Source organism: Thalia democratica, chromosome 7, assembly GCF_965202585.1.
Source record: "Thalia democratica chromosome 7, ktThaDemo2.hap1.1, whole genome shotgun sequence".
In the NCBI taxonomy this organism is placed as follows: Eukaryota; Metazoa; Chordata; class Thaliacea; order Salpida; family Salpidae; genus Thalia; species Thalia democratica.
Genome location: NC_139171.1, coordinates 48843276 through 48868940, shown reverse-complemented (window position 1 = coordinate 48868940; position 25665 = coordinate 48843276). Strand labels below are relative to the sequence as shown.

At 26.5% G+C, this 25665-nt stretch overlaps 1 protein-coding gene and 1 non-coding gene across 2 annotated transcripts; one reads left to right on the top strand and one right to left on the bottom strand.

Annotated features, from left to right (window-relative positions):
* The first annotated feature begins 102 nt into the window (after positions 1 to 102).
* Positions 103 to 11277, top strand: LOC145840290 (zinc finger protein 330-like). Its single transcript, XM_082947488.1, has 5 exons — positions 103 to 301; positions 1445 to 1541; positions 9700 to 9908; positions 10224 to 10387; positions 10743 to 11277. The coding sequence occupies exons 1-5, from the start codon at positions 125 to 127 to the stop codon at positions 10924 to 10926; spliced, it is 831 nt and encodes a 276-aa protein (XP_082803614.1). The 5' UTR covers positions 103 to 124; the 3' UTR covers positions 10927 to 11277.
* Positions 11278 to 24457: 13180 nt separating this feature from the next.
* Positions 24458 to 24616, bottom strand: LOC145841786 (U1 spliceosomal RNA). The gene has a single exon (XR_014370162.1). It is a non-coding gene; the product is annotated as a U1 spliceosomal RNA (small nuclear RNA).
* Positions 24617 to 25665: the final 1049 nt, after the last annotated feature.

Here is a 25665-nt window from a genome sequence, read left to right as displayed (position 1 = left end):
AGACTTTTTCTGGTAAATATGGCCCACAGGTTAGAAAAGTTGTCTAACCTATCTTTAATTTAAATAGCACCAGTTTGATTTGACTTATTCTATTACAGTTTTTATAACAACATAAACATTAAATATGCCTAAGAAAAAGACAGGAGCTAGGAAGAAGGCTGAAAAGCAATCTCAGCGTCAAAAGCAGCTGAAAGAAAAAAGTGCAAACTTGGAGCTCGGATTGCGCCCTTGCAATGCCTTGATGGAATGTGATCAATGTCAGAGGAAACAGAAAAACAGAGCATTCTGCTACTTTTGTCAGGTTAAAAATATAAAGATCTTATATCTATTTTAGTTTAAAAACCTTTGGGTGTTTATAAATACAGTACAATTTGTTAGCATAAGGCTAAAAAAATGTGTGTGATTTTTGTTTTTACAGACAAAGTTTTTAATTTTTGTAGTACTTCTTTAAGTTAACTGTGTGTTTCCTAATCACAGTTTTTTTTGAGTGCATGTTCTGAAATAGTTAGAACCACTGGTATACACAAATGATTTTCATAAAATTAAAATTAATTTTAAATTTGTATATTATAGAACGTAGAATTAAATTTAAAAAAAAATACAACCTCCCTTTTAATTATTGTTAAGAAAAAGGAACTTAAGGTAAAAGTAGTTTTCATCAGAGACAATAATTTTTTTTTCAAGGATTTTCTTTTAATTTAAAAGGTGTATTTCAAGAGTGGAAACATTGTGTGAAGCAATACTATTTTATTATGCATAAAATTTGTATATCCACATACTAAAGGGTAGTTATACTTAATCATGCAATTTCTTACCATTTTGCTGGAAATTAACACTTACTTAATACTTATTTAATGTACTACAAGATCTTCAAAACCAAAGAAACTATGATTATACAAGAACTCAATGGTTTATAAAATACTTTTTGTATAAATTTTAAAATCATTTTTTATTGCAGTCAGATTTGTAAAAAAAATTATAAAAATTTTTAGAATATAAAAACTTTTTCAATACTTTATATTATAAATGATTATAATTTTACTTATACTTTTTTTAAGCAAGGGATCTTAAGCTTTTTAGAAAAGTTGGCTGTATGAATTTTCATAGATAATTAAAAAGTTTAAAAAAAATTTATTTATTTAAAAAAAATTATTTGAAAAATTCACAGAAAAAATTATTATTAGAGTTGTAAAGATTAATTTTTTTAAGTAATTAGTTGGTTACATAAAATCTGTTGAAGGAGACAAATTTTGAATAAAATAATAAGTTTTGTAGTTTTAGTTTGATTTTGAGAAACCTATTAAACTTTCTAACAAGTATCTCAAAAGTAAGTTTTGAATTTAAACAGTGCTTGAAATGATATGTAGAATGTATTTATTACTATTTTACTGAAAACTCTTCTGTTATAGACATCAAAATAACCTTTTTTTTTTGAAATTAATAGGCACTACAGAAGTTGCCCGTGTGTGCTCATTGTGGAAAGCAGAAATGTATGAAATCTTCTGATTGTGTCATAAAGCATCCGAATCAGCATGCAACTGGTAAGTTTTAGCTTTTGGAACACTTTAAGAGTGCGTAACTAAAACCAGATATCACTTTTAATTAATCTAATTACATTTAGAATGTATTTTAAAAACATATTCAAGACTAAAAATTGAAAAATCTTGTTTTAAAAAGCAATTTGTAACAAATAATGTGTGGTTGCCTTTTATTAACCTAGTTATAATTTAGGTATAAAACTATATTTATAATTTTAACACATCAAAATTATCTCAGTTGTGTTATTCAGGCTTAGCATGCTACATAAGTAACCTAGTATTTTCCAACAATCTTTATACATTAAATACAAACACACGCTGTTTACCTGTTGTATAATGATACTATTAAGGGGTTTTCATTTTTGAAAGTTTTGGGCATATGGGGTGGGGGAATCCAACATTTTTTTTACAAAACTAACATTGGCACTTATTTCAAAGCTTAGAGTATATACCAGCGTTGCCACTCGGTCAGGAAATCAGGAAAAGTCAGGAAAAATGTTAAAAAATGACAAAAGTCAGGAAAAAATGAGGAGTTTTGAAAAAAAGTCAGAAAATTTGATAAAATTAAAAATAATTCAGATTTTGTCAGTTTAAATTTACAAAATTCCTTGTTTTCCAAAGCCTTCAAATGGTAAAAATTAATTAAAAGTCCTTTAAAGTCAGAAAAAAATTCCAAAATTTTCCTATAAATTTACAAAAATATTTGATTTTATTTCCAATGCCTTCATCTGGTATAAATTAGTAAAATATCCTTTACAAAACTGCAAAAATTTTCTATTAACAAATTGAACGAGTACCCTACTTGAACAAGCAGATTGTGTAAGCTTTTTAATATTGATGATCTGTAGCAAGGACACTTCCATAGTGAAACTGTGATATATACATAAAAGTTTATCTAGCATAATTTTAGAATCAAAGCGTTTTTTGTTTAAGTAAATAATTGAGTTCTTTATAACTAAGCAGTTAGTTTAGTATTTTATGTAACAAGTTAATGTGTATACTTTTCCTCTTTATAATTTTGTCAAAGTTGTTTAAATTTATAAAATAAGTTATAAGAGAGGTATATGCCAAGATTAAATTTACTTATTATTTGTATTTTTTGTAGAGTAACTTAAGTTTTTAAAGTAAATAAGAGTATATTTATGTGTTACAAATTTTATACTAAATGATAAGAGGAAATATTTTATAAATGAAAGTAAAAATATATGAGTGCCAAAAGAAAAGAAATGAAGCCCACAAGTTGTGGCTTGATTTAGAGAAAAGATTCTATTCAACAAGTGTAGGGGCAGCAGATGAGAGCGATTTAAATAAAATGAGGCAAATGATTTTAACTGCAAAGAAAATGAAGCGGAATGCAGTTCAGATGAAGGAAACCATATCTTCATTAGATGAAGAGGTTGATGTGCTAATAAAAAAACGGAGAAAATAAATTTTAGTACATACATTTAAAAAAACAGTATTTGATTAAGTTCTTTATTGTTTTAATGTTTTAACTGTAAAAGTTCGTTATTGTTTTAAGGTTTTAGTTGTGAAAGTTCCTTATTGATTTAAGGTTTTAATTGTAAAAGTTCCTTATATGTCGTTTCGTTTATTTAGATACATTTATGCTAGGAAATTCTAAAAAATTGTGTTCTTTATTGTTTTAAGTTTTCAACTGTAAAAATTTGTTAACTTTTTAAGATTTTAGTTGTGAAAGCGTTATTAATTCAAGATTTTAAGTGTAAAAGTTCCTTATATGACGTTTGTTTATCTAGATACATTTATGCTAGGAAATGCTAAAAAATTGTGTCTTTTTTCAGACAAGCTGGGTTTATAAGGTAATAATACAAGTATTTTGCTGATAGAGCTGTTTATTACAAACATCAATCATACACAGATGGTTTAAGTGATGTACTGGAAGTTTGATGATAGAATTCAGCAAAAAACTGTTGTTTTTAACCTGTATTAAAATTAGATTGAAAGCTTTATATAGCTTCCACTGTTAGATTATGTATTTTAGAATAAGTTTAATTTAAGAGTTTGATTTAGAAAAGTCAGGAAAATTTTGGTAAAAAGTCAGGAAATTTTTCTCAGCTTGATCAGTGGCAACCATGATATACTATATAAGATACTATTTATAGAACAGAAAAATTTCTATTTACTTATGAGATATAAGAAGTTTTGTAAAAAAGTCTGATACAACCGCATGGAATCAAAAGTTTTTAAAGTCAATTTTCTCAGAATTTTGAAAAAATTACTAAAATTCTATAACCTTGTTTTTTTTTAAATAATTTAATTCAAGTATTCATGCAGTGTACTTTTCAATATTACAAAATCTTTTAGGAAGCACATTTATAAAAGAAATATATTTTATGACTAAAAAAAAAATTGTTTTCATAAAAATATTTTTATAAAAAAAATTAAAAATCTGTTAACTACTAATTGTTTAGAATTTATTTAAGATTACTCTGAAAAAGTTTTAAAATAGTTGCTCTATAACTGAAGAAGGAGGATTTTTAGTGAAATGGTCTATTTTTGCCCTTTTAGTTTAGGCCTCCCATAACGAACCTATTGAAGGCTCTAACTTTGATCGCATATATCTCAAAATTCACCTTGAATTTAAACAAGAGGTAAAACGTAACAAGTGGCTTATCTAATTATGTAAAAAATAAAATAATTAAAAAAAAAAAAGAGTTTTAATCCCCCTATGCCCTTAATCTTGAATTTAATTTTTTTTATAGATACAGGGTTGCCACTTGGTCAGGAAAAGTCAGGAAATCAGGAAAAGTCAGGAAAAATTTAAAAAAATGACAAAAGTCAGGAAAAAATGGGGGGTTTTGAAAAAAGGTCAGGAAAAGTCAGGAAATTTGATAAAGTTTTAAAAAAAGTCAGATTTTGTCAGTTTAAGTTTACAAAATTCCTTGTTTTCCAAAGCCTTCGAATGGTAAAAATTGTTTAAAAGTCCTTTAAAGTCGAAAATAATTCCAAAATTTTCCTAGAAATTTACAAAATATTTAGTTTTATTTCCAATGCTTTCATCTGGAATAAATTAGTAAAATATCCTTTATAAAACTGCAAAAATTTTCTATTAACATATTGAACAAGTACCCTAATTGAACAAGCAGATTTTGTAAGCTTTTTAGTATTGATGATCTGTAGCAAGGACACTTCCATAGTAAAACTGTGATATATACACAAGTTTATCTAGCACAATTTTAGAATTAAAGTGTTTTTTGTTTAAGTAAACAATTGATTTCTTTATAACTAAGCAGTTAGTTTAGTATTTTATGTAACAAGTTAATGTGTATACTGAAGCGGAATGCAGACCAGATGAAGGAAACCATATACTCATTAGATGAAGAGGTTGAAGTGCTAATAAAAAAATGGAGAAAATAAATTTTAGTACATACATTAAAAAAACAGTATTTGATTAAGTTCTTTATTGTTTTAAGGTTTGAGTTGTGAAAGTTTCTTATTGATGTAAGGTTTAATTGTAAAAGTTCCTTATATGTCGTTTAGTTTATTTAGATACATTTATGCTAAGAAATTCTAAAAAATTGTGTTGTTTATTGTTTTAAGGTATCAACTGTAAAAATTTGTTAGTATTTTAAGATTTTAGTTGTGAAAGTTCGTTATTAATTCAAGGTTTTAATTGTAAAAGTTCCTTATATGTTGTTTGTTTATCTAGATACATTTATGCTAGGAAATGCTAAAAAATTGTGTCTTTTTTTAGACAAGCTGTGTTTATAAGGTATTAATACAAGTATTTTGCTGATAGAGCTGTTTATTACAAACATCAATCATACACAGATGGTTTAATAAGTGATGTACTGGAAGTTTGTCTTCCTAGATTGATGTCTTGCCTAGTGGACAATGCTTTAAACCAGGGTTTCCCAAACTCATTTACTAAATCGCCCCCTTTTCAGAAGTTTAAAAAAAATTCGCCCCCCATGATTTTATAAAGTTTTTTTTTCATCTTGAGTACGCACTTTTGAGCCAAAAAAGTTGTATTCGAAATGTCATTTAGTCTTGAATTTATTATTCACGCTCTTTTAGGCAATGTTTAAAGTAATTTAAAGGGCTTGAAAAAATAATTTACCGTTATTTTCTTATAAGCCCAGGAAAGTGTATAAAAGTACTAAAATATTAAAAAGCCTTTTGTAATCTGTAATCAATTCTGTTTAAATATGAATTGTTTTGAAACTAATGAAACCTTTAGGTTAGTTGTGGACAACTTTTGTAGTCAACAAGTCATTTTTACTAAAAAATACTTTCTAGTGTCGACTTGTTAAAAAAATGTACTTGCGGGCTGCATAATTTAAAAAACTAAGATATAAGAAAATTAAAAATCTCGAGCAAAATTTAACAAATTGATTTACTATTATTGCGATCTAGGAAGTACTTTTGTGAACTGAAAACCAAGTTAAAAGAGTATTTCAAAGTAATAAGTATCAAGAAGCTAAAGTTTATTGTTTTGCACAAAAGTAGTTTTTAAGTTACTTAGCGGGCTGAAATTTGACTGGATCTGGGCCGTACGTTACCCATCTAAAATCTTAACTAAAACCTGGGCATATTCTAAAAATATTTTACCATATATTAAAAAGTTTTACAGTTAATTTTGTGAACAGAAAGTAATCTATTAAAAATATTTTTATTGGATTAAAATCTTGGTTTGTAACTGTAGCAGTCTTTTCGATGGCTTATTTAATTCTGTTCAAAAATGAATTTGTTTTCTAGCTATCAGCCTATAATAATTTATCAGAGGAAAATAATGAAAAATTAAAAGATAAGGTTAAAATATTAAATTAAACAACACATTTTAGTCGCCAAAATATTTTAAATTAAGATAAAACAAAAAAAAGTTGTACTAATAGTTTAAAATCCTTAATATACTATTTTTTTTAAATAATAAATCAAGTTAGAAAATAAAACTGACTTTAAGAATGTTTTTAGTGAAATAGTTAAAGTCATTTAAAATAGAGACCTCAAATATATACTCTTTTAAGGTCCAAAAATCTTTATTGAAATAAAAACGTTATTGGTTTACAAGATTTTTTCACTTATACAGACTAAACAAGTAATAATAAAAATATGTCAAATAAATATCTTTTAAACAAATATTATATTCACTATGCTATAAAAACTTTTAGTGTAATGTAAAACAACAAACATAAACTACAAAATTAACCAGGTCAAAACAAAACCACTTAATAAATACAGTAGACTTGAATTTGCACTTTGAACAAAATTAAAAAGTGCTAACTCAAAAATACATTATCATTTTTTTTACAAAAGGCAAATTTCAACGTATTGTAATGCAATACTGCTATGAATAAACGTGAAATCCACTGAAACAAAAAAAATATTTATTAAAAAAGATTGATCTATATAAGCTATTAAGTATAATAAAGTTTTTGTTTTTTTTAATACTTAGTTAGTTATATACTTTATTTAAGTTAAGTTAAGAAATTTTAAATTTGCACTTTTTTTTTTAATTAAAAGTGCGAATTCAAGAGGAAGTCTACCGTAATTAGTAATCATTAGGCATTAAGAAAACCTGTTGTAGAATAAATAAGTTAATAAAATTGTTATCATAAAAAGACTACTTAAGTACAATACAAACGAGCTCAAGTAAGAAATCTTTTATAAAATCAACTAAAATTGAAGATCTTACAGAAAATAATGTCTGCAACTGAAGTCTAATCTAATGTGAAGGATGAGCTTCATGACTGATTGCAAGTTTTTCTATATCTGGCTCTAAATCAGTCAAACAAAGCCTCAAGTCACCTCCTTAACAAATATCTAGATTATATATTTTGCTCAAGATGTTGATAACTGAACTGAAAGCTTTCTCAACAACATAGCTAGAACGAAAAACTATAAACAACAATCTAACTTCCTTCTTAATGATTGGATACTAATACCTTAGGTTTTGTTGGGTGCAAAAGCTTTTATATCGTTCTTTGGAAAAATTTACTTTAAGTTCAAGGTCAGTTTGGAAGTCTGAGAAAGTTTCCTGTCAGTCAACGTTTACTTCAAAAAGATCTGCTTTGAAGGTATCCATAATCCACTTCGGGACGTTTAATTGACCTCAGGGTCAAATATTTACTGGCAAGCTAAAATTAGTAAAATAAAAAGATAAAAACTAAAAGTTTTATGAATGCCCAAAATTTATAAATCGCCCCCCTTTCGCCCCCTTACTAGTTATCGCCCCCCCTTTCGCCCCTTTACTAAAATTCGCCCCCCGACTTACTAAAATCGCCCCCAGGGGGGCGATATTGCCCATTTTGGGAAACCCTGCTTTAAACGTTGCACGGCAAAGACAATGCTGACGTCACTAATCATTGCCAGCAAATGGTTGCTTCATGCGAAAGCATGATAAACCGTTTGTAGATTGACGACTACAAGTTTTTCGGTTGTGACTGACTGATGAGTCCTAACAAGGACGAAACCGGTCTCAGTCTACCGAAACTTGTGGTCTGATGATCGAATTGGCATGATCAACCCTTTTGTTAAATTTGAGCTTGTCTTACGGCAAACGAAAGTCCGGACTTGTTCTGCAGACTTTCGCCGATTTTGTTGATTGTACTGGAAGTTTGATGATAGAATTCAGCAAAAAACTGTTGTTTTTAACCTGTATTAAAAAAGCTTTATATAGTTTCAAGTGATAAATTATGTATTTTAGAATAAGTTTAATTTAAGAGTTCAATTTAGTAAAGTCAGGAAAATTTTGGTAAAAAGTCAGGAAGAAGTCAGGAAAAGTCAGGAAATTTTTCTCAGCTTGATCAGTGGCAACCATGGATACCTCTCATAAGTTTTATACCTTTCTGACTATCTAGGTATTTCCACTTCACAATTAATAACATTTTAAGAGTTTTAAAGTTATATAAATTTGTATAATCAAAAACAAATGTAGTATACATATAATTAGGAATCTATATTCTGAATTACAGTTGTAGGCATCTCATCCAAGTTTTGCAGTTATCCTTAATAAGCATTAAAAAGTCTCGTCAATTTGTTTTAGAAAATTCAAAAGTTTTAAATTATCATCAAGTTTGAGGTCTCTTTAGCTTTAATATGTTAAGGTAGTAGTTTCTTAAATATAGTTTTTAATTGTATTAAAATAGAAAAAAAAAAATTTCAGCACTTTTTTAAAACTAAATGTGTCCTTAATGTTTTTAAACTTATATTCTAATTAAGATCAATTTCAAGCTTTAATATCAGTGCAAGTATTTTTTGGTTCAAAATGTTGCTTCTTAGACAGAAAACTTTAAACAGTTGTAAAAAAAGCTTCATAACCAAATTTAATTTACCTTTATAACTTGGCTAGTTTTTTAAACTTGTGATAGTTTACAATAAGACTAATAATTTACAAAATAACCAAGATAGATTATAACGTTCATTTTAAGCTTTGAGGTATCATTAAATATATATTTATCTATTTAACTTTAAACCAAGGCTGCCCTAAAAGCTATACTGCTATATTTATCATTAAGCACCAAGGTAACATGACAATTAATTATTTTAAAAATGGTTAAAAAACCATTTCTCAAAAAGTAAACTATATCAAAAAACGGCTTTAGATCTAAATAACAAGATTATGAAAGTAAAAATTCTTTATTAGAAAAATATTTAAAAATTACTTTAAGCTATTATATTTTATAATTTAATTTATTCATACTTTAATAAAATATTTAAAAAAAGTTAAAAGAAAAAAAAAGGTTTTTAGGTATTAATTAAACCTGCATACAAAACTATAATTTTTTTCAAATATATAGTACTTTTGAGTTGTGGCCCTATAAATTTTTATTTAAGAATTTGAATTGTTGGAAATTGTTCAAATTTGAACAGTTGTGCAGCAAAACACCAAAGTATCTTTTTTATTTTCGAACTTTATTGACGTTATATCATTAAAAGTGAACAGTACATAAAACATGACGAAAATCAAATAACTTGTTTCGACTTCAATGAGAAATAAAAAAGTACAATTATATTTTAGACAGTGATGAGCACGTTAAATGCTTGACCCCTTTTTTCACCCCACTGTGTCACAGCTATTTCAAAGAAGTCATTATTTTTACTGATAATCACTATAAACAAAAATTATTGTTTATAAAGTCTTTCTAAGTTTTACTGTTTTTGAAATACCAAAATACTAATTGTGATGATTTTCTCCTCACAGGGATGGGAATGGTGGGCGCGATATGCGACATATGCGAGGCTTGGGTGTGCCACGGCAGAAAGTGTCTGCAGGTGCACACTTGCGAGTGCCCCCTGCTGGACGCCGTGTGCGTGGAGTGCGAGAGGGACGTGTGGTCGCACGGAGGAAGAATTTACAAGTGCTCCTTCTGCGACAAGTTCCTCTGCGAAGACGACCAGTTCGAGCACCAGGTTCGTGTTAAACTGCAGCGTGATCTTTTAGCTAAAAATACAACTAGTGCAGAAATGCAAATTTTAGATTTTTTAGTATAATTTTATAATAAATCAGCTAATTTTTGGTAGTTAGCAAACTGATTCTATGTTTTTTCATTACATATTTGTTAATTTAAATGCAAAACTTTGCATGATATAACCCCGAAAGACTTATTCATTTTAATCTGTACAATGTCATGAGCGTATTTTTTTACTAATCCCAAGCTTCTATTAGTACTTCTACCAGCGCAATAAATTTTATAAAAACTTTAACTCAGTAACAAATCATGGCAGGCATCGTGCCAGCAGCTGGACGCGGAGGACTACAAGTGCATATCGTGCAACAGGCTGGGTCAGTACACTTGCATGCAATGTAAAATATGCTTCTGCGACGATCACGTCAAGAGAAAGGGGTTCACTTACAAGAAGAACGAGCCCTACCCCTGCCCCAAATGCCAGTTAGTTTCGCTTCAGTTGTTTTCGTCGCAAGTTTAAAGTTATCAACAAAATGTTTATATCATACGTTTTATTCGTGTATGGTTGTTGATTTATAAAATTTGTTAAAAAAATCAGTTGCTTAAGTATGTTTGAAGAAGATTTTTGCTGAATTAAAAACAAACAAACTTTATAACCTAATATCATCTAACGTTACTTCATTCAGATTCAACCTGATTTGAAAAAACCCTAGTTGCATGTAATCTTGTTTGAAGAAAATTTGTTTCACTTGCTTGAGTTTCTTTTTCGAGCTCAAAAATAACCAAGACTGAGCTGACTTTCTGTTTTAAACGCGCAAAAAATTCATTTCAAATTCAGGTATCAGCTGCGGGAAACGAAGGCGATGTCGGTGTCGGCGAAGAAGCACGATTTCGGCAGGCAGAACGCGTACTCGCAAGGCGAGCAGGAATACGGCTACTCGAGCGAGTACATGAACTACACTACGGAATACCAGAGGGTCAACCAGCAGTTTCAGGACTTCACCATAAACGAGGAAGAGTAGATTGATATCAGGGTTGCCACACGTTCAGGATAGTTTGAGATTTTTTAAAAACTCAGGCTCGTTTTTGACTATCACCCTTTTTTTAAATATTTTTTTTTTATAAACTCCGGGAAACTCAGGCTTTTTTTTGATCCCTATACTTAAATTTTTATCTTTAAAAGTGGCAGCCCAGTTATCTAAAAGGGGTGTTTTTATGTTCGTATGTAAGTTACCGTCTAACAAAGTTGAATAATAAACTAGTACGCTTTTGGTTTTTGTGAAAAAGTAGTTTTTTGGCAGCCTTGTAAAAAGTATGTATATATGAAATAAACTTGCTTAGATAATACAACTTTAGTTAATACTTTAGTTTAAGCGTCCTTTATTGATTTTTTTTGTAGAATATTTATTCTTTAATCTTATTTAGTTATTTATTGAATCGTTTTTACTAGTGGTTTTTTTAGTTTATTTAAATATTTAATAGTAATTAGTAAGTATTTTTTCGCGAATGAATATTTTGATATTAAGTTATTTTAAAAATTTGCACGTTAATATAACAAAATGAAAATATATATTTTTTACTTTAAAGTTTTATTGTATATACTTGTGTTTTAAAACAACTATATAATATTATAAGCTTTGTATGTACTTATATTTTAGCCTAACTCTTCTATTTGGGAAAATTACTTTATTAATAAAACAAATTGATTTTAAAAATATTGTTTTGTATTCAAATAGTTACAGTTTTCAGCGGTTAAAAACACTTTTATATGGGTTAGATATTTTTATTTGGTTTTAAATTTGTTTGTTCTTATGACAAAATATTTTCTGTCAAATATGGAAATATGGTCTTCCATGAGATCAATAACTGAAAGTATAATATGCATAGTTCACTAAACGGATAAAAGTTAATTAAGTCCTTTTCATGTGCGATAATATATTTATTCATAGTATTTTGTATCCTAAATTTAATAAGTTTACTTCTAAAAGCTTTTTGATTATTAGTATTTATAAAGGGTTTGATTTTTTAGTAATATCTATTTAAAATATTTAAGTTATACTTAGAGTATATAAGTTTCTACAGCTAATAAGAAACATATTACCTACTTTTTTCAGATGATTTCTTATTTTAATAGATAGTTAAAATAGATATTCTAATTAAATCTCATTTTCCTTAACAAGCACACTTTTCAAAGTTTTAAAAACTGTCTACAGACACTTATCATGTCATCTTGAAATACCTGGTTTTTATTAATAGGAAATTAAAAAATGAACTTGTTATAAAAAAAATTGCTACTACTTGTTTTACTTAAGTATGATTGCTATCATACATATTTGCTAATACATTAAACAATGTTATAAAAAGTTTATGACTTTTTATATATATTTTTTTTTATTACAACAGATTGTTTTTTAAAATATACTCTTTTTCTAAACATTCAAAGTAGTGCATAAAATTTTTAACCTAAGTAATGTCAGCATTTGTGATTTAAAAAGGATTCAAAAATGTTTTGAAATTACATTTTAATTACTACATATATTTATCAACCTGACACTGTGATAAGCATGAAGTCAAAGTAGTTTTAATTATATAATTTCTCAGTTGTTTTTTATCAAAATATATAACACTTCATCAAACGATTAAAATAAGCACAAAGGAAGCGAAGCTTTCTGAATAAGAAAGCTAAGAGCAACCTAGTGCTGACTTTGCGGGGCTTTCTGAGGAAGGAATTTAGTTTAACCATGGAGAACATTAATATCAAGATCGCGCAAGTACGAAATAAATAAAGCTAAGCTTTCTGAGAAAACACTATTGTTTTAATACTTAGCTTAACAGTAGTTTTCAAAAAAAAAAAACTTATTGGTAGTAGTTGGAACTAAGCACAAGATTTTAAAGCAAAGCCGAAAAAACCAAATCTTTCAAAAATTTTAATTTTGAATAGAAGTTTCAAATTATTTGTGTAAAAAAAAAAAAGATGTGTAAATAGTTTATAAGTTTCGCATTTTTTAAAATTACTGTTATTACTGTTTAAAATAGGTTGAATTTTTAACGATTTCTACAAAAAATTTAAAACTAATTGTCTTAAACTTATAGAAACTTTGTTAGTAACGAAAAACCTCTGACTTGCTTAAAATAAAGCAAGCTTCTAATCACGATTCTTCGTATTAATTCATCTTCCTAGTTAAAAAAAAATGTTTGTAGGGGTGACAAAAGTAAGGAACCAGATAAATCAAAATTAGTTTTAATCTCTCTATTCTCATTACTTTTATAATCGGGTTTTGTTAAACAATAATTAACATACATCTGGCGTAGTAATCATTACTTAATGCTGTGTACACTGAGACTAAAGTAACAGTATATATTTATGTTTTTCAAGAGTTCATTATTTAATATATTTAAACGTAATTTTTTCCTTTAAAATAAAACAATACTTTTAGCTTCTTTTCTTTATTGCACAAAAAATAGTTTGTATCGACGCGCACAAAATTTCACTGGTCATTTCAGATGTTTATTGTTTGTTTTCCTGTTACTTGAGCTTCGAGCCATCCAAAAGTTTTTATACATTCTACAAGTAGCACCCCATCTACCTAAACAACCTGAACCAATTTTTAAAAATTTAAATAGTTGTACTGTTTAGCCAATTAAGTACATCTTATTAATTAACATTTTGTTTGTTATTTGTAACCAATAAAAATTCCTTACATCAAATAAGTTTATTAACTTTTAGAATAACGTTTTTTATTTACTAAATTCAATTAAAAAACTGATGGACAAACCTGTAGTCACCACAAAAATAAGAAAACAAAGTAACAGTGGCTCTTCTTGAAATGCATTTGAAATATTCAAGCTCATAAACTTGACTTACTAACACATGGAATATATAAAATGGATTTCGACTCTTTGCAGCGAAAAATACCGTCTAGAATTTTTATTGTTATAAAAGTTATTTAACCTCTGATAAAAAAAAAGATCGATGATTATAGGACACGTAAAGTAAAGTTTAAATCTAATATATATTTTAAATCACTAAACTAGCGATGTTTGTATGCCTATAAAGTATTTGCGTACAAAAAGCAATTGTTTAACGTTTATTCTAAATTAAGCAGTAATTAAATAAAAATGTTGGTTTAGCTGACAGAAAACGTTAAATATGAATTGTTGCAAGTTTCATATATGATTAACATGCATCTTTCAAGTTATACTGTTAACTAAGTAAGATTGTTATGTAAAAGTTATCTCAAGTATGAGTGTGGTAGTTTTAGATTCATGAATTAAACTTTTTATCAAAATTAAACTCATTAAAAGTTCTTTTTTTTTTGACGTTCCTCTTGTGAAAATAATTGAGACGTAAATTATAGCTGTTGAATTTTAAAAATTACCTATGTAAACTATACGTACCAATTTTAGTCTTAACTCGAGAACTGTACTGTTGGAAGATTCCGAGTTGGAATTAAGGTTTTTTAGTTTTAAAATTTGATCTTTATCTCGGGTTTTCTCGGTATTAAAAGTCAGATTGAAAATTTATTGTTTGACAACATTTAAGTTGTATACAAGTTTATAAGTTGAACGCGTAAAAATAAAAAAAAAAATGTTTCTGTAAAAACTAAGGATTTCAAAATTTTACATTTAATGGTATATTTTAAAGCTAAGTTAAAATAATAAGTGTTTTTATTTATATACTTTTTAGATTATGGTTAAAAAAGATTTAATAACAACATCTTATGTTTTATTCAATAAAAAATAACCTTAAAATCTGAAAAAAATGTATAAACTTTCGACCTTAAACATTCATTACTCTTAATTTAGAATTTTAAAATTTTTATTCTCCAAAAAACTCTTTTTAAGTCTCTAAACTAATGTTAGATGCAAAAATAAAAAATGGTTAGAACCATCAACAAAAATCAGTCTCAGTCTTATACAAGATCTTTCGTTTTTTAAAAAACAAACATTTCTAATTCTGTAGAAAACAAAAAAATATACTAGCAACTAGAGAAAATTAAGTACCGTAAATTAAATATTTTTAGTAAAATTTAAAACACAACTAAAAACTACCATTTTATTAAAATACTGAATTTCATACTTTGACTTCAAAATTAATGGAAGACTTATATTTGAGATTAGTCAGTAAAGCTTAATATAACTTTTTCAATTTGAGAAACTGAGAAAACGACACTTAAGAAATTATTTTTGTTTACTGTAACTAAGAAAAATCCTGTCCGGTCTTTAAAATCAAAAGAGGAAGACTACCTTCATCCCACTTTAGTTTTTAATGTTAGATGCTTGTAAAGTTTTTAGATCTTGAGTTGTCCTACAAATTTAACGAAGTTAAGTTTTATGAATTTTTATAGACTCTTTTTATATTAATGTTACAGAAGTTTTTTTTAATATTGTAAGGTTTTCAGCAAAATTAGATTTATTGAACTGTTTATTTTGATGCTAAATTTGTCACAATACAAAAACTAGCTTTATTTGTTTTTTTTATTTTACATTTTGAACATCAGTTAAAAGAAGGCTTTAGCTGAAGTAACTTACTAACTGATTAACTCTATTTAATGTTAAAATGTAACTCCAACATTAAAAAAAATACAAACTGTTTAAACCATTAAAATTATTTGATATTTACACTTTCTTAATAAAACTATTTATACTTACTCTTCGTTGAGAATGTTTAATTTTTCTAGTTTCTGGTTTTGTCCTGCTCAAGTTTTCAGAATTTTGTTTTAAAACTATTTTCATGTTTTTAGCAGTTTCATTAATTGTTACACTGTAAATAAAGTTTTTAAGAAGTACAAAACTTTATTTTTAAAAACATATTAATTAAAAAGTTACATTTTAGTTTGTTAGTTTTTTTCAATTTATAGTTTCTGTATCAGTATGATGCATACTTTTATTAGTTTTATATAAACTAGTTTTTACAGTGGTCAGCTATTTTTTAAAATTTTTACCTAAAAGTGAGACTTTGACGAGTTTTTATTATTATAAATCTAATGACTTTACTTTTAATTTATTTTAAGTAAGAATTTAGTTATTTGCTTTTATAAAAAAAACACAGCCTGTAATTTAGTGTTACCTTGTTTTTAAAACTTTTGAGTTGTAAACTATCAAAAACTAATTCTTATTTTTCAACTACTTTCTTTAAGGTTTAAACCTCAACAAAGCTTTAAGTCTATTTTCTAGCTTTTTTTGGAGATTTTATTCAAACCTACATATTAAATAAGATTAGTTTATTAGTATTTTAAATAATTCACAGTTTGGATTTAGAGAGGGTTATTCCATCACTTTAGCTTCGTCAGAATTTTTTGAAGAGGTTCTGTCTAATTTTGATTGAAATGCAGTTTGTGCAGTCTTTTTGGATTTAAGTAAAGAATTTGATAATGTAGATAGAAATATCGTACTAAGGAAATTTGAATGTTATGGTGTGAGAGGAAATATGCATGTACTAATTAGTAAATATCTAGATGGAAGGAAACAGTTCGTTAGATTTGGATGATATGAGTCAACCTGTGAAAAAGTGAAGTTAGGGTACCACAAGGCTCAGTAATAGGACTGTTACTGTTCCTAATATATATAAATGACTTACATAATAATACTAGTCTTAAGGTCTATAAGTTTGCAGATTATACAATTTTATACAAAACATTTACAAAAAACACATACCTAAATGACAGTAAATATTTTTACATAGAACTAAAAAAGGTATCAGATTATTTTATAGGAAAATAACCTTAATAGAGGTTTTAACTAAACCTCAATAAAACCAGAAGCATGATTCTACATCAATCAAAAAATATTATTTGGAAAAATATAGATCTTAATCTAAAAATAGGTAGAACAGTTATAACAAACACAAATAGCTATAAATATATGGGAACAGTTATTAACAGAAATTTAAAATGTCAGAACACATAGAAATTATAAAAACAAATTACAAAAAACATTGGGTCTATTGTATAAAACCAAACACTTCTTAAATGAAAAAGCATTATATTTTATCTTTAGTTCTTTGTTTATGAGCAATGTTAGATGCTGCTTGTTGTGCTCGGGAAGAGCAAATAAAAATGTATAAATGATATTAATGTTCTCATAAACAGATCACTTAGATGCGTACATTATAAGAAATAAGTTGATAGTGTAAGAGAACTAAACACTCAAAAAAATATTAGATGTTGAGAATATGTATCTATATGAATTAAGTCTGTGTATGTTTATATTTAACAATAATTTGTTACCAGCTAATTTGAATAACTACTATAAAAGTAAAAATAGTATATATTTTTCATACGAGGTCTTCAAAAACAAACTTTTTCCTACCTAGATTCAACAATAAATTAGGTCATAAATCGCTATCCTACCAAGAAAGTAAGTTATGGATTAAGCTACCATTATGTTTATAAAATATAAATCATTTTGTAAGGTTCCAGGATGAACTTTAAAGTTATCTATTAAATAGTGATTACCAAGGTCATTAGTGATCTTTGCTACTCGTCTATTTACTTTTGTTTAAGGAGTTGATAGTGTTTGTCATTTAGTTTCGAACATTGTTTTTTTTCAAAATTTGATTTGTTTTGTTTCAATAGCAGTGGTTTAGTCTAGATAGCAGTATTTTCTATCTGATTAACTTAAAATTATTTTTTTAAGATTATCATTTTATTCTATTCACATAGTTATAAATGTATGTAATTTAACAAAAAAATTAGTATTCAAATAGTAAGCTGAGATAACTGTTTTAAGCAAACTTATATAAAAATCTCTTTCTCTAAGGAAATCAAAGGAAAAAAAAATCTGGATTTTTATGTTTGCAAATATTGTTTGCTTTCAATTATTACAATTTTAGACTTAGACAAGTATTAAAATATAAAATATTATATTCTAAAATAGAAGGAAATTTGTTGTTGTTAATACTGTTATTCATTATTATTGTGTTTTTATTCTTATTAAAAGTATAAGTTTTACAGTACTTATCTTATCTTTATAGTTTGATTTATAAAAGTTAAGTTCAGTTATGATAGAATTCACTTCTTTAAAATTATTAAGAAAATATGCAATAGTTTTTTCATCTATTCAAATTTAAAAATACTTTTACCGTTCAAGTAAAGTAATTAAGTAAAAAAGAACATACTTTTAGCTTAAAATACTGATAAAAGATAACGTAAAAATATTTCAGCGTACTACATTTTTACTTTCTTTAAATAAGTTGTAACCTATCATTCAAGTATTCACGTTTTTGCTATTAGTGTTTTTTATCTCCTTTTATAAGTTAATTTAAAGTTATATATATTTTTTTATTTATATGTTAATAGACAAGGTTTTAAGTACAAATTTAAACAAAAAATTCAGTTAATTTTCATTTAATTTTCATTCATTCCGTTTAATTGATGGTTTTACTACCAAAGAATTACTATTTAAATTATAAAATTAATTATGTGTAGTAGCTCGTTAGAAACTTTATAAGCATGCCGTGTACGACTCAATAATCGAAAGGTTACTTTGTACACCAGGTCCTTAGATAAAATTTTTGAGCGCTTTTTTTTATTGTTCTATAAAAAATAATAAAATCAATTTTGATAGGCTTTTTTTTTTTCTAGAATATAGTAAAGTGACTTTGTGGAAAAAAAAAAAAAAATTTAGAATTAGTTAATCATATGTTTTAATGCTATAAACTCTCAAAAATTGTAACTAATTTAAAAAAAGAATGTCTTTATTTACTATATAAACATTGGTCATTGAAAGTTAACCTTGCTAATGTAAATTACTAAACTGTTAACCTTATTCAATGTTAAAGTGTTACCGTTAACTTAAAAAACTTTAAACTGTTATAAACAACAGATACTACTTTCCAAGACTTTTACTTTTTTTAAAACTAGTTAACACTCACTCATAAGTTTGTTCACTTAAAGCTTTTAAACAGTTTGCACTTTATGTCTCTTTATACAGCTTGTTTCTTTTGCAACAATTCTATTTTGTTAGCCACATCATTAATGTCCTTGCTGTAAATAAACTGTTAAAAAATCAACTATGATTTATAAAATTAACTTTTTTTTTAACTTATTTTTTCTACTGAAATGATGTTTTTTTATTTATTTTACTCTTAAAATAATAAACAATTTGACTTTCAAAAGAGCGTTAGCATATTGTAAAATATTTTATTACCGATAAAAGAAAGTCTTTAGCAATTGATAACAAAGTAATTTTTAGTTGTTTTTTTGTATTTTAAAGTTTAAATAAACGATTTAATAATTTGTAACAAAAATTACTCGAAAATAAATGAATAAAACTATTTTTTCTTTTGTTTTAGAATTATAATTATAAAAAATATCAAGAAACTGACCTTTGTTTATGGATTACTACCTTTTTGATTATAATTTTTATCAAAATCTCTCTAGTTTATTTTCTATATTGCATTTCGATTTTTTTAAGTCTTTCAATTATTGGGATATCCTAAAGTTTTTACTAAGTTTTGTTTTTATATTTTCATGTAATTCACGTTTTTCAAGTATAATAATAAGTTTATTGAAAAAAAAAATGTTCTAGCTTATCTTATATACTTTTTTATAATAATTAAATTTTAATACTTTATATAAATTTTAGAACTTTCATAACTTCAATTATTGTTAGCGATTTTAAAACTTTTGACTACTTTTTTTTTTTTTTAATTTGCATGATTTTTCAATATAGACTTTATATAACAGCAGCATCATTAATTTTCTCACTGTTAATAAAATCTTATCATAATAAAGTGTTGCTTTTCAAAACCTTTTAAAACTTTTCTATTGTTTTAAACATATACAAAATATTAAAAACGTTTTAGTTACTAAAATTTAAATTAGAAGTGTATTATATTACAAAAAAAAAAGCAAGACATAATATCAAAACAATAAGAAACATTTGAGTGTTAAAATCAATCACTTTGTCAAAAATTTAACACTTGTCTAGATGTATTAAAATAAATCAAGCAATCTATCTTCAATCTTGAGACTTCTGCTTCCAGCTGCTTATTTATAGACTAATGCTTCTAACTGGGAGCTGCCACGGATCAAGGCGACGTGGTTACTAGTGAGGTCAGTGACCGGATGCTGCAGATAAGATTAATACGGGAGCCGATCATTTCTAACCCGATTATTTCTAACCCAATTTAGCCCAATCATTTCTAACCCGATCATTTCTAACCTGATCATTTCTAACCCGATCACTTCTAACCTGATCATTTCTAACCCATTTTACTTGCTTATTTTATTTTTTAATCTAGATTTTATTCAAAAATAAACTAGTCTTAATAAAATTATTTAAGTATTTTATTATTAGTTTCTTAAAAACATTATGATTTTAATGTGTTAGGTAAAAACCATTGTTAGTATAAACTTCAATTTTAGTATTAGCTTAACATAGGTTTAATTTACTTTTATCACCTTATTTTTTGATAATTCGTTCTACACATATTTTTTTTTATTTCATTATTTCATATTTTTTTGTTCTTTCAATTTACTTTAACAGACGTTTTTCGTTTATGATTAACACAATTTAAATTGTTTACTTTACAATATTTTGAACTATTCTTTGTAGGATTTTAAAGTAAGCACTTATATCTATATTTAAGTTGGATCTTATAATATATTCACGTGACTACAATAATTTTGTAATAAGCAAATTTAAAACATTAAACCTTTACAATTGTAATATTCAGATACAAGACCTTTATATTACGGTCTAAAAACTACAGTGTAAGTCTGTTGTAAATGTTGTATTATTGCTGACTAGTGTATTAACGTTTTATAGTAGGTTAGTTTTAAGTTTCACTTTAAACTTTAATAAATTGTTATACAACTTGCATAGACCTATTAAGATAATGGAATTCAAACAAACACTAGGAGAAATTAAATACTTTTGTAATATTAAGTAAAAAACCCTGATTTTTAGGTATAACCTAGATATTAAAACAGTTATGTCATATAACAAACCGCAAAAGTATTTTACGTCGATTGAACGTCGTGATTTCACATCATTAAAAAATTCCTACTTAGTCCTAGAGCAAAAAAAAAATCACTAACATAACAATCAAGCAGACATGTTTATTTGTATAACAAGTCCGAGGTTAATCAAATCTCGCCGAGGTAATACTCTTTAAAACCTTCACTTAAATATATATAATAAAAAAAATGCTTTAATTAAGACTTAAATTAGTACTTTAGTCGACAAAAATTTCTTCAAAATTTACTTTGTTATGAACAGTTGAATTAACGTAAGTAAAAACGATATAAGTACTGAAAAAACATTTTAAAATAGAGTAATAAATTAATGATTATTAATTTAACTATAACTAGGAGCAGAAGTTTATAAAAACTACATCAAGTTTTTTGTTCTTTTAATCAACTATTTATTCAGACAATTATTACACGCAATATATTTACTTTTTATTCATTACAGTAAAGCCAGCTAGAAATCTATTGACTTTAATCTCGGTGTTTTTTTGCAATTCTAAATTTCTATAAAAGTCATGAGTTTTTTCTTCATTAGAAATTAAAGCCTATATTACAGTTTCACAACACAAAGCAATCTTACTATTTTATTATAAGTTTTAAAAATACATAAATTAATCAAGTGACTTATGCCTATGTTTCATATTTAGTTATCGCCAAATAATCTTAAGTTTTTCTGTTTTTGGAAACCTGTGAAACAATAACTTTTAAAAGATATCAAGAAATTTTTTAAAGAATTTTCTATTATTAATCGTGAAAAACTGTTATTTCTATTTTAAATTTTGAAAACTTTTAAATATTCATGATTAATGTAAATTTGTTTTGCTCTATATACATCATATTTTGAAAGAAAAAAAAAAGCAAAATAATAAGTTTCCGACACTTAACTTTTATAGTTAAGTTTATTATATAATATGTCTTATTTAATCTTTAAATATAATTTACCAATGGCTAAAAGAAAGAAAATTTAATTTAAGTTCTAATAAATGGCGGGTTCTAATTGTTGAAAAACGTCTACCTCTACTTTTGACTTATTAAACAGTATACATTTTCGTTTTAAAAAATTAAAATTATATAATGATAATTTTAAATGAAACCACCATACTAAACACAATTGCTAAATTTTATTAAGTGTATTATTTCAAGCTCCATAGATACTGATACTATTATTCTTAAAAAGTTATATTTCATATAAATTCGCCTTAAATTTGAATGCATTATGCCAATTTGGTCTCAATACTTAAAAAATGTGTATTAACTATAAAAAATATCTTCAAAATAATGTAGAGAACAGTCTTTAACTGCTACAATACTCATTATATTTCTTACACTGACGACTATCAAAACTTAATATTTAATCTTTAGAATACAAAAGACTTATACTTTTCCTACTTCCTTTTTAAAACTAATTAACTACAGTTAATTTATAATCCATTTTTAAACTTTATTGAAATAATTAACTACCACGAAAATAAGCCATTGATTCATAAACCTAACGAAAATAAACCATTATAAACCATTAATATAATATGTAGAACTTTGTTCATTCTATAGTTTGATTTTAATAGCAGCGCCTTTTCTCTGTAAATAATAAAAGGTTTTTCAATATTTTCGATAGATATTTATTTAGCCTGTATTCCTAATGTGCTTTGGACTTTAAATTTAGTGATTAGTCAATGCACTTAATTTTTTTTTTTTTTTACAATTTTCTGTACCTTAATTCCAATAATGTTTATTTAAATTGAAACGATAATGCTTTGGCAAAGCGAAAAAAAATAATAGATAAAAATCAATGAAATACCAAACGGTTGCACAAATGTACAGAACCTAACTTTAAAAGTCAGGATGTGTATACCCGGTTGATGTTTGAACAAGAATAAATTTTATTCATGAACTTTTATTCAGTAGTTTGTTTGAATTCTGACATCATATTATGTTCTGAAAGAATTTTATAAAAGTATCTATGTAACTTCTTTTATTGAAGAAGTGCGTAATATAGACTATTTTGCTGATTGCTGCAATAAAATCATTGGAATAATCTACTAAATCGTCTCAATATGTGTTGCTGAATTTTTAAGAGAAAGTTTTTGTTGAAAATAAATCGGAAGTTAATTCTAAATTTAAAGATTGTGAAACTGTGTTTGGTTTTATTGTAACTCACTGATCGATAAAAGAATTGAAGTTAAACTTGCTTATTATGGAGTTAAAACTGAATGTTTTAAAAACATGTTCCTTCAAATCATAAATAAGTCAACTAGTATTATACTAAAGTATAGATCTTTTTTGCTGTTAAACTATAAATACTAGATAAAACTATAGTTTTTGATTTTAAGGTATATAAATTTGCGTCTCTTTGTTAAGTGTCATTCAGTTTAAGTGGCTTAGCTTTTGATGCCTAAGTCAAGCGTAGAATAAAAAACTTCCAACAGTAATGAATATCAAAAATTAAATTTTAACAAAAGCTATCTGAACATTGAAATTAAATTTATACAAAAATAACTAAATTTCATTAAAAAACAACTTTGTTGAGATTAATTTGTTTTTAAAACAAACCCTAATTTTAAAACAATAATAAACAAACATATTGATACAGATCGGGTTAATAATTTTCGGGTTAGATCGGTTTAGAAGTGATCGGGTTAGATATGATCAGGTTAGAAATGATCGGCTTAGATATGATCGGGTTAGAAATAATCGGGTTAGAAATGATCTGGTTAGAATTGATCTTGTTAGAAATGATCGGGTTAGAAGTGATCGGGTTAGAAATGATTGGGTTAGAAGTGATCGGGTTAGAAGTGATCGGGTTAGAAATTATCGGGTTAGAAGTGATCGGGTTAGAAGTGATCGGGTTAGAAGTAATCGAGTTAGAAGTGATTGGGTTAGAAGTAATCGGATTAGAAGTGATCGGGTTAGAAATGATCGGTTTAGAAATGAGCGGGTTAGAAATGATCGGGTTAGAAGTGATCGGGTTAAAAGTGATCAGGTTAGAAGTGATTGGGTTAGAAGTGATCAAGTTAGAAATGATCGGGTTAGAAGTGATCGGGTTAGAAATGATCGGGTTAGAAATGATAGCGAGTTAGAAATGATAGTAAGCCTATTAATACACATAATATAATGCTAAAATCAGTCCAGGAAACAGTCAATTTTTTGTTTGTGATTTTCCACGGCATCAATAATTAAAAAACTCAAATGACTGTTTTAGAAAATCTAAAAACTTCTATTGCACAACATATAAGCTTAAAACGTTTTCAGGTTTACAACTCGTCCTCAATAAACTTTCTAATCCTGCAGAGAACTGATTTTCTCTTGCCCTCCATGACGAGGCTGACGTTTGCGGATCCCATCGATACAAGCCCACTAGCTCCTACTTCTTTTGAAGGCTGTAAATCTTAAGCCTTTGAAAAAAATATTTGAAGCTAAATTTACAATACTTTAAAGTTTCGATGATTAGGAATAAAAGATACGTCGCAGGGCGCAGTTTGCCCATCCATGCCTTTTAACATAGACTCAACTGAAAAACTTTTAAAGACATCAATAGGAAAACTGTGCTTGATTTTATGTTTTGTGTGTATTTAAATGTAGGGGACTGCGCGAACGCATGTTCCCCATGGGAGAAATTGTACGGCCGATTTGTTCACATTTAAAACAATCGCAGAGGTCAGTTTAACCGAAGTGCAATGATTAAACCTCGCCCTGAGTCAACAGCCTGCCTGATCGCTGTTAAGACTCCCGGATTTCTGATTATAAGTTAAGTGTAACTTGTAAGCAGACATCCGCTACCCGACCAAAATACTCGAAACGATGGTAAGCGGTCGATACATTGTGACGTCACAATATAACATAACTCAATTTTACATCATTATATAAAATTGAGTTATTGAAATAAGAGAGCAGAAAAAACTCGCAAATGTTGATGATATTTGAATACATTATTGTATAAAGTAAAAAGTAAGCTACGTTCGGATTATTTAGGTAATAAAAACCTTTAGCTTTTGACAAAAGTTTTAGTATATAACTAACACATATCATACAACTTAAATCATAAAAAATAAATACACTTAATATTCCACATGTTATTCAAAGAAAAAATTTACAAAAATTGTTTTTTTATTAATATAATACAGTTATTTCTGCAAAAATTTAAACTGCATAAGAATTTGTTTTTCTGTTATATAAAATGATAATTATTAACTCAAATATTTTTTTAACACACAGTGACAAAATTGCTTGTGTATAAAAAAATAGTTAAAGTATCATAATTTAGTATAAACAAAGCTAGTAAACTACAATATTAATACTAAACATATCAGTTAAATAACATCAATAAATCAAGATGTGATACTTATAAATACTATTTTTAAATGTATTATTAGATGATTTTTAGAATGCTGCTAAACCTAACATTATAAAGTTTGATAATATTAAAGTTTAACTAAATTCTATATATTCGATAAAATCTAGAGCAGAAAAACCTAAGAACAAAAATATAGTGATATAAACATTTTATAAAGAATCTATTTAAAAAATTTTTTATTTTTATTTAGCTCGACCTAAAAAGTGTGAGTTTGCTTATTCTTTTAAATGTGTTGTGTAACGTAAACGTTGCACAAGAAACTTCGCTTAACCGATTTAACGTCTAGTTTGCTGCAATGCTCAAATTTTCTGCCATGTGGTTTCCGATCTAAGTAAAATAATTTTTTTGTTTAATACCTTTCTTATACCCATTCTTGTCTTAGGTATAACGTTCGGCAAAAACAAAAAACACCGTTCTGTATTGTAAAAGAAATT

Coding starts and splice junctions, on each gene's coding strand:
- LOC145840290 (XM_082947488.1), top strand. CDS start 125: ATGCCTAAGAAAAAGACAGGAGCTAGGAAGAAGGCTGAAAAGCAATCT. Junction 302..1,444: donor CATTCTGCTACTTTTGTCAG/GTTAAAAATATA, acceptor TGAAATTAATAG/GCACTACAGAAGTTGCCCGT. Junction 1,542..9,699: donor TCCGAATCAGCATGCAACTG/GTAAGTTTTAGC, acceptor TTCTCCTCACAG/GGATGGGAATGGTGGGCGCG.